Genomic DNA, 9,295 nt, shown 5'->3' with positions numbered 1-9,295 from the left:
TTAAAAATACTCTGGAAGGAATCAATAGAATATCTGAAGCAGAAGAATGAGTCAGTGAGCTGGAAGATAAAATGGTAGAAATAATTTCTGAAGAGCAGAATAAAGTAAAAAGAATGAAAAGAACTGAGGATAGTCTCAGACCTGTGGGACAATATCAAATGCACCAACATTTGAATTATAGGGGTCCCAGAAGAAGAAAAGAAAAAGAAAAGGTATGAGAAAATTTTTGAAGAGATTATAGTTGAAAATTTCCCCAACAAGGAAAAGGGTATAGTCAGTCAAGTCCAAGAGGCACAAAGAGTCCCATACAGGATAAAATAGCATTAGAAACTATAACAGAAAATCTCCGCTTGAGGTACTTTTAATGTTTATTTTCTCCACAAGGGACTAATTAGTATGGGCTTGTGAAAAACAGTATGGAAGTTCCTCAAAAAATTAAAAATAGGACAAACATGTTGTGTTGTTGTGTTTAGTTGCTAAGTTGTTACTCTGACTCTTTTATGACCCCATGGACTGTAGACTGCCAGGCTCCTCTATCCATGGGTTTTCTCAGATAAGAATACTGGAGAGGGTTGCCATTTCCTTCTCCAGGAGATCTTCCCAACCCAGGGATCGAACCCACATTGGGTTCTTTACCACTGAGCCACCAGGGAAGCCCAGAACTACCATATGACCCAGCAATTCCACTCTTATTTTTTTTCTTTAAAAAAACAAAACACTAATTCAAAAAGATACATGCATCCCAACAATGTTCATAGCAGCATTATATACAATTGCCAAGATATGGAAGCAACCTAAGTGTCCCTCAATGGATGAATGAATGAATAAGATGAAGTGTGTGTGTATATATATATATATGTGTGTGTGTGTGTGTGTGTGTATATATACACATACATACATACATATACATAGTGGAATATTACTCAGCCACAAAAAGGAATGAAATTTTGCCATTTGCAACAAAATGGATAAACTTGGTAGGTACTGTGCTAGTGAAATAAGTGAGACAGAGAAACACAATTACTGTTCAGTTCAGTTCAGTTGCTCAGTCATGTCTGACACTTTGTGACCCCATGGACTGCAGCAAGCTAGGCTTCCCTGTCCATAACCAAATCCCAGAGCCTACTCAAACTCATGTCCATTGCATCGGTGATGCCATCCAACCATCTCATCCTCTGTCGTCCCCTTCTCCTCCCACCTTCAATCTTTCCCAGCATTGGGGTCTTTTCCAATGAGTCAATTCTTTGCATCAGGTGGCCAAAGTACTGGAGTTTCAGCTTCAATATCTGTCCTTCCAATGAACACCCAGGACTGATTTCCTTTAGGATGGATTGGTTGGATCTCTTTGCAGTCCAAGGGACTCTCAAGAGTCTTCTCCAACACCACAGTTCAAAAGCATCAATTCTTCGGCGCTCAGCTTTCTTCACAGTCCAACTCTCACGTCCACACATGACTACTGGAAAAACCATAGCCTTGACTAGACAGACCTTTGCTGGCAAAGTAATGTCTCTGCTTTTCAGTGCTATCCAGGCTGGTCATAGCCTTTCTTCCAAGGAGCAAGCGTCTTTTAATTTCATGGTTGCAGTCACCATCTGCAGTGATTTTGGAGCCCCCAAAATAGTCTCTCACTGTTTCCATTGTTTCCCCATCTATTTCCCATGAAGTGATGGGACCAGATGCCATGATCTTCATTTCCTGAATGTTGAGCTTTAAGCCAACTTTTTCACTCTCCTCTTTCACTTTCATCAAGAGGCTCTTTAGTTCTTCTTCACTTTCTGCCGTAAGGGTGGTGTCATCTGCATGTCTGAGGATATTGATATTTCTCCCAGAAATCTTGATTTCAGCTTGTACTTCATCCAGCCCAGCATTTCACATGATGTACTTTGTATATAAGTTAAATAAGCAGGGTGACAATATACAGCCTCGATGAACTCCTTTCCCGATTTGGAACCAGTCTGTTGTTCCATGTCCAGTTCTAACTGTTGCTTCCTGACCTGCATACAGATTTCTCAGGAGGCAGGTCAGGTGGTCTGGTATTCCCATCTTTTTAAGAATTTTCCACAGTTTATTGTAATCCACACAGTCAAAGGCTTTGGCGTAGTCAATAAAGCAGAAGTAGATGTTTTTCTGGAACTCTCTTGCTTTTTCGATGATCCAGTGGATGTTGGCAATTTGATTTCTGGTTCCTCTGCCTTTTCTAATGTGGAATCTAAAAATGATAAAGCAAACTAGTAAGTATAACAAAACAGATAAAGAGAACAAGCTAGTGGTTACCATTGGGGAGAGGGTAGGAAGGAGAGGCAAATAGAGGTAGGGGATTAAGAGATACAAACTACTAAAACTATAACTATAAAATAAATAAGCTACAAGGGTATATTTTATAGCACAGGGAATATAGTCAATATGTTATAGTACCTATAAATGGACTAGAACCTTTAAAATTGTGAATCACTATGTTGTACATCTGAAATTTACATAGTACATCAACTATACCTCAATTGGAAGAAAAAAGGGGAGAAAGACTATGGGCCAAGATATAGGGAACTGAAAGAATATATATGAATTTAGGACTGTAAAAATGTTACAATTCCTAGACCCAAAGCAACAAAAGAAGGGAGAAGTTTCAAGAACATGAATAAGTAAGTCATGCTTAGTGAGTCACTTTTGGAGAAATAGTTACTTCCCAGGAAGGCTAAGACACCTTTCAGGGAGAAAACCAGGGGAATAAATATACTGACCTCACTCTTTTCCCATTCTGCAGTGTTCCTGTCTGTGCTTCCTCTTCACTGGCCAAACTCAGTTGGAAATGTGAAAGCACTGACCCCATCTATGTATTCTCTGTCTTTGGACTTCAGAACAGTGGGCAGGTAGAGAGTGGTCCTGGAGGAGTGAAAGGAAGGTAATCAACAAAAATGTGCAGATAAAAAGGTGGTAATAAAAACTTTAGAGACCAGAATAAAATTCCCTCTACGTGTCTGTGTGTGTGTATGTGTGTGTTGACTAGTTGAGAAAAGGAGATATTCTGAGGGGTGATAAGATTCTAGAATAATTAGTTCTACAATCAATTTTTATTTTCTGTTTTTGCCTCTTTTTATTTGAACAAATATTGAATCATGACTGATGGCATAAACTTTAGTATTTGCTTTGCATCCATGTAAATAATTCCTCTTTTCTTTCCTTGTTCACATCCAGGTTATTTCAGCTACATATCTGATAATAAGGTATGGTATGTCAGAACTGTCTCATATTATGATTTTTGTCAGAGAACTTCTATCTTGTTTTTAAAATGGGGCAACTTCCTAAGTAGACAACAGCATTGCAAGGAAAGAGAGAAAATCTTAGTTACAACATGTACTGTGTGAATAAACATAAAAGGATGTATTTTGTTACACATAAAATCACTGTTTGTGGTTATTTATAAGCTAAGTAACTTAGTATACATAAAATCTATGTTTCTAGATGTAATTCATTTGATCTGCACAGGACAAATAATATCTTTTCTGGGTCTTAACATCTCTAAGCCCTATCCTATCAATCATTTGGGATCTATACTGACTAGATTAACACATATTCTATATAATCCCTGTAGATAACCAATTTTGACAGTAAATCTCCTCCTCTCCCCATCCCTACCAAGAGTTCTCCGAAGACCCACCACATTAAGAAGGACAAATTGTATCATGGAAGTGAGTACCAGAGGTCTTGACCAGTTCCTCCTTCAGAACTTTACTTCCCTTCAAAACTCTGGCCTTGTATTTCCAACTGTCACATAGATATCTCCATCTAGGTATATTTTAGATGCATTTCAAATGCTATACAGTGCAAACAGAACTCACCCTATTTTCCCAATTTGCTTTCTCTTCTAGTTATGAGCATTACCATCTACCAAAACCATCATTTAAGTCTCCCAAACTAGAAACACTAGGCTGGAAGAAGCACAAGCTGGAATCAAGATTGCTGGGAGAAATATCAATAAACTCAGACATGCAGATGACACCACCCTTATGGCAGAAAGTGAAGAGGAACTAAAAAGCCTCTTGATGAAAGTGAAAGTGAAGAGTGAAAAAGTTGGCTTAAAGCTCAACATTCAGAAAACTAAGATCATGGCATCTGGTCCCATCACTTCATGGCAAATAGATGGGGAAAGAGAACAGTGGCTGACTTTATTTTTTGGGGCTCCAAAATCACTGCAGATGGTGATTGCAGCCATGAAATTAAAAGACGCTTACTCCTTGGAAGGAAAGTTATGACCAACCTAGATAGCACATTGAAAAGCAGAGATATTACTTTGCCAACAAAGGTCTGTCTAGTCAAGGCTATGGTTTTTCCAGTAGTCATGTATGGACGTGAGAGTTGGACTGTGAAGAAAGCTGAGCGCCGAAGAATTGATGCTTTTGAACTGTGGTGTTGGAGAAGACTCTTGAGAGTCCCTTGGACTGCAAGGAGATCCAACCAGTCCATTCTAAAGGAGATCAGTTCTGGGTGTTCATTGGAAGGACTGATGCTGAAGCTGAAACTCCAATTCTTTGGCCACTTCATGCGAAGAGTTGACTCACTGGAAAAGACCCTGATGCTGGGAGGGATTGAGGGCAGGAGGAGAAGGGGATGACAGAGGATGAGATGGCTGGATGGCATCACCGACTCGATGGACATGAGTTTGAGTGAACTCTGGGAGTTGGTGATGGACAGGGAGGCCTGGCGTGCTGTGATTCATGGGGTCACAAAGAGTCGGACATGACTGAGCCACTGAACTGAACTGAACTGAACTAAAACTAGAAACGAGAATTATTCTTAGTATTTTCTTCATTCCTCATATCCACACATTCTGCAAGCCTGATAGGCTTGATTTTCTAGAATACTCTAGAATCTACCCTTTCCTCTCTCACCCACTGCCACAAATTTCACCAAAACTGACACAATTACCTCTTCAGTAAGCTTTCCGACAGCATTCCACCCCCACCCCCCACTTAGTTTTTCCCTAAGGCATCCTTCCACATTCCTTCTGCTGTCTTTCCAAAGGCCTATTTAATCACATCAGCGGACTCCAGTAAAAACCTTAATTTCTCCCTGGGGCCCACAAAATCTACTGCTTTGAATGCTAAGCTTCACACTCTGCTCTTCTCCATTTAGTCAAACTTTCTCTTACATGCAATTCCTACTGGACTGCAAAAATGCGTACCTTCAGTCTTTGCTTAAGCACTCTCTCCTCTGAGGGCATTCTGTACTTAACTAAATCTCCATAAGAGCACAAAAATGATTGTGTACCAGCTAAGGATAGGCATTATGCTGAACCCTCTACACTCTTTAGACATTACAAGCACCATTTTACATTGAAGAAACTGAAGTAAACAATCTCTCCAAGATCATATTTTAAGTAAAGAGCGAAACTGAGTTTACAATTCAGGCCTATCTCAATCTGTGAACTGATCATTTAAATACCGTCTTCCTTACAGTATACCATTTAACTCAGGTCAAGGTGTACCCCTGTCTTTAAGCTCACAGATTATTCTAGTCCCTCATCTCTAATTCTAGTCTCTCATGTCTAATTGTTGCTTTAATCAAAAGCAGACTATTTAGTACTATTCTTTAATATTTTCATGCTTTCTAAATCTTATCTCAACTGGATTGTAAATTCTTTGTAAGCAGAGAATTAGAAAAAAAATTTCTTAATATGCTTCCACAATGGCATAGGATATCCTATAATAGCAAATAGCTATCCCTTATTGGGACAGGTTATAAGCGTGCTTAATAGTTACCTGTAATGAATACTCAGTATTTGCTTTACTTAGGAACAGACAAGATGAATTATATCTAGAAGATACAGCGAATGTAAAATTTCCAAGAGCAGAGACCAAGTCTGTATAGGTATTCCATTTTTTTTCTGTCCTTCCCCTGTTGGGCCATCTTTTTTTTTTTTTCAATCTTACTACTGGATCTCTGTACTGGCAATTATTTCAAGTGGTTATAACAAAAATGCTGCTCTGCCTTTATGCTAATAATCTGCACCAGTCTGAATAGTCAAGTTATGGATTTTGGCAAATATTAAGTTCAAATCTTTTATATATGTATAATTTTTTCTACTTTCATATGCTCTCTTCCTTCTTAATTGAAGTAAGCGCACTGTTTGATGTCTTAAGTAACGTGCTTTGGGCCTATTTCTGATAATTTATTCCTAGTAGGATCTCTGGACTTCTTCAGAGATGTGTAATTTTGCATCCTTTTAAAGCATTATCCACGACCCTGCAATCCCTCAGCCCAAATGCTGGCTAACTCAGGTCCACAATCGGTAACTGCGAAGGGCCCTCCGGGCGGCGGCACCAACACTTCCGAGGCCTGAGGTAGGGTTGCAAGCGCAGCGGGCCGGAAGAGGACGATCCCAACAGGCCCTTAGCCTGCCCGCCTAGGGCCGCCACCTCAGCTCAGCGGCGGGAAACCCCAGGATGCGGGTTTCCGCGCGAAGGCAGCATTCGGGCCTGGCGGGAAACGACTTCGCGAAGCAGAAGGGTCCCCAGGGTCTTTCCTGGGTGGCCGGCCCAGCCAGGCCGCGTGGCTGACAGTGTCTGGCAAAGAGCGGTGGAGCGGGTTCATTTCCTGACGTGATTTCTCACAAATTTAGGCTGCACCCGCACGCACCCACTCCCCTTTTCTTGATCATACAAGTGCACGTCAGAATTTCTTATCTTTGGTGTGTTTTTGAGACCATAGAACCGAACCCGCTAAGCCTGAGGAGTCGCTGGCACCCTGGGTACCGAAACCTGGACCAAAGCGGGAATCCGAGTGGGCGGCCTTGTAACCGCCAGACACCCCAAGGCTAGAGGGCGTGTCCAAGGCCCAGGTGCAGGCGGAGGCGCAAGTAACGGCTCTCGGCGGCCCCGCCCCTCTGTCGCGTCCTCTCGGCACCCTCCCATTTTAGTTCCCTCTGGTCTACAGCTTCTTCCCTAGTCGCTACCTCTTTAAGGCGGAGCCCGGCGTAGATCTCGCGAGATCCGGGTTGGCGCCGTGACCTCCATGTGGGAGCTAGAGCTCTATAAGTAAACACTCCGCGCAGCGCAGACAAGGCTGCTTCCTATTTGTGAGGCGGGGGCTGCAATAGCAACCGAGCTTCCGACTGGTTTCGTTTTCCTTCCCTCTCCAGCTCTGTTGGGTGGGCGCACGGTCTAGGATTCACCGCCGCCTGTCGGGCCCGGCGCCTGGTCAGTCTTCCTCCCTTGTGCGCGCGCTCGCCGGCCAGCCGCTGAGAGCCAGAGCCGCCGGGGAAGCGGCGCGGGCCGGGCGGGGCGCGGCGCCCGGAGCGCAGGGGGAGACAAAGCGGAGCCGGTCCCTTCTCCCGGCGCCGAGATGTGGATCCAGGTTCGCACCATCGACGGCTCGCAGACGCGCACCATTGAGGACGTGTCTCGGAAAGCCACAATTGAGGAACTGCGCGAACGGGTGTGGGCGCTGTTCGACGTACGGCCCGAGTGCCAGCGCCTCTTCTACCGGGGCAAGCAGGTAAGGCGCGCCCAACGCACTTCTTTGGAAGCCCTAGCAAGGGCAGCGGGATGCTTGGGCTGGGCGGGCCGGAGGGCTTGGTGTACCGCGCGCACAGAGCGCACCTGGCTCCACTTCGGATGGGCAGCCCGCGAGGCTCAGAGTGCGGCCCTGGGCCCGCCTGTGGGGCGCAGCGGGGTCCCGGCCACCGGAGTTGCAGGTGCGCTTGGTGGGGTCGGAGGCGGGGGCGCCCCGAGCGCCGAGACCTACCGCTCTTGCCAAGCCGGGCAGCAGCCGCAGGCACAGCCCGCCAGAGTGCCTGGGGTCCCTCCTTTCCCGCGCTTGGTGGGGTCCGTGGCCCCTGGAGGGCGGGGAGGGCAGCGGGCTCTGGCGGCCATGCCAAAGTGCGGGTGGGGAGGGCAGGAGGCTCCGGCTCCCGGCCGTGCTGACCCGGCTAACGGCTCGTATCGCTTCCGTACCTCAGACGGGCTGCCGACTCCCAAGTGGGAGGGGAAACTTAGATATTGCTCCCTATGGGGCACAGGATTGTAAGTCCGCCTCCTCACTGTGGAAGGGATTTGTATACACTGAAGATTCGAAGGGTTTCCAGAACTTCTGCTTCCCCACCCCACCTCCTTTCCTAGAATCGAATCTGTCGTAGGGGAGATTAGAGACCTGCTGAAGAAGCTGTTGGTGTAACCCGGGACCAAGCTTAAACTGCCCAGTTTGGGCCAAGGGGGTTGTTCGAAGAGTGAAAAGCAGTACAAAAGATTTGTTTTGCTCTTATCCTTCACCTTCTAATAGAACCCTCACTCAGGCTTTTGACACAGTAATTGGAGCATAGCCAGCGGTACACACTTGAAGGCTGAAAGTGTTTTTTGGCGGTGAGGTTGCCTGTCGGCGTCGCTGATAGTTGAACGGTATGGCCTTGGTCTGGCCCATTGAAGATTTTTCCTACTCACATGGTCTGTATCAAGACACTCAGACCCGTCCTATCTTTATCTTTTTCTTTTTTAAAAAATGTTAATCAACTAAAGAAGTTGGCATCCTCCAGCTGATCATAGTTTGGCTCCAATCCTGTTGTTTGAAATAAGTGTAACTCTCTTTGATTTGGTAGAAGTAGCCTTTTTTTTCCCTACAGCTTACTGTTTGAAAGGAATATTTTTCTCCCCTTCGTAGGCTTACCATTTGAAACTGTCCAGAAATTTTAGAGTAATGAGATTACACTCTGAGAAAGAAAGAGCCAGGGATTGTTTTAAGTAAGAAATATCATGGGCTTCCCAGGGAAAGCAGGGGACACGGTTTGATCCTGGATGGGGAAGATCCCCTGGAGGAGGAAATGGCAACCCACTCCACTATTCTTGCCTGGGAAATCCCATGGACAGAGGAGCCTGGCAGTCCATTGGGTCACAAAGAATCGGACAGGACTTAGCGACTAAACAACAACAGCAAGAGATGGCATCTTTGATAGTAGTTAGTTTTATATTGATCTTCTAGTGTTTGACTTAACAAAAACAGCTGTTCGAGTTAAACTTTGCTTTAAAAATAAATGTATGTGTATTAAACTTTATGCAACTTTATATCGCTGTGCCTCCTGTGGCTAATACCTTTTTTATCTTTTGATCAAAAGTGAGAAGCATGTAATCAAGTCTATTGAATTTTATTTTCTAGCTAGGGACAATAGTACATAAATTCCCAGCATACTTTTTAACTTCACTAGAGATAGAAATGAAGAATGAAAATGTATTCTCAGGCAACACCTCTTACCGTCTAATAATAAAAATACGATAAAAAGAAAATGTGCACCTGGCTGTCTTGAGGGAAA

At 44.3% G+C, this 9,295-nt stretch overlaps 1 protein-coding gene and 1 long non-coding RNA gene across 4 annotated transcripts in view; one reads left to right on the top strand and one right to left on the bottom strand.

Moving 5' to 3' along the window:
- Positions 1 to 355: 355 nt before the first annotated feature.
- LOC101902321 (uncharacterized) lies at positions 356 to 6,911 on the bottom strand. Its single transcript, XR_009495547.1, has 3 exons — positions 5,757 to 6,911; positions 2,739 to 2,880; positions 356 to 2,209 (listed from the first exon to the last, which is right to left on the bottom strand). It is a non-coding gene; the product is annotated as an uncharacterized lncRNA (long non-coding RNA).
- Positions 6,912 to 7,008: 97 nt separating this feature from the next.
- The window catches only part of UHRF2 (ubiquitin like with PHD and ring finger domains 2), a 72,890-nt gene continuing 70,603 nt past the window's right edge, over positions 7,009 to 9,295 (top strand). For all 3 annotated transcript variants that reach the window (NR_198873.1, XM_024995922.2, NM_001434931.1), the window contains exon 1: positions 7,009 to 7,491. Coding sequence is in view for 2 of the 3 variants with exons in the window: in XM_024995922.2 (XP_024851690.1) it covers positions 7,339 to 7,491 (153 nt within the window). In the remaining variant the exon portion in view is untranslated. The remainder of the gene's footprint in view (positions 7,492 to 9,295) is intronic.

This window comes from Bos taurus, chromosome 8, assembly GCF_002263795.3.
Source record: "Bos taurus isolate L1 Dominette 01449 registration number 42190680 breed Hereford chromosome 8, ARS-UCD2.0, whole genome shotgun sequence".
NCBI lineage: Eukaryota > Metazoa > Chordata > Mammalia > Artiodactyla > Bovidae > Bos > Bos taurus.
Note: the sequence above shows the minus strand (reverse complement) of the source record. Positions and strands in the feature narration are given on the sequence as shown.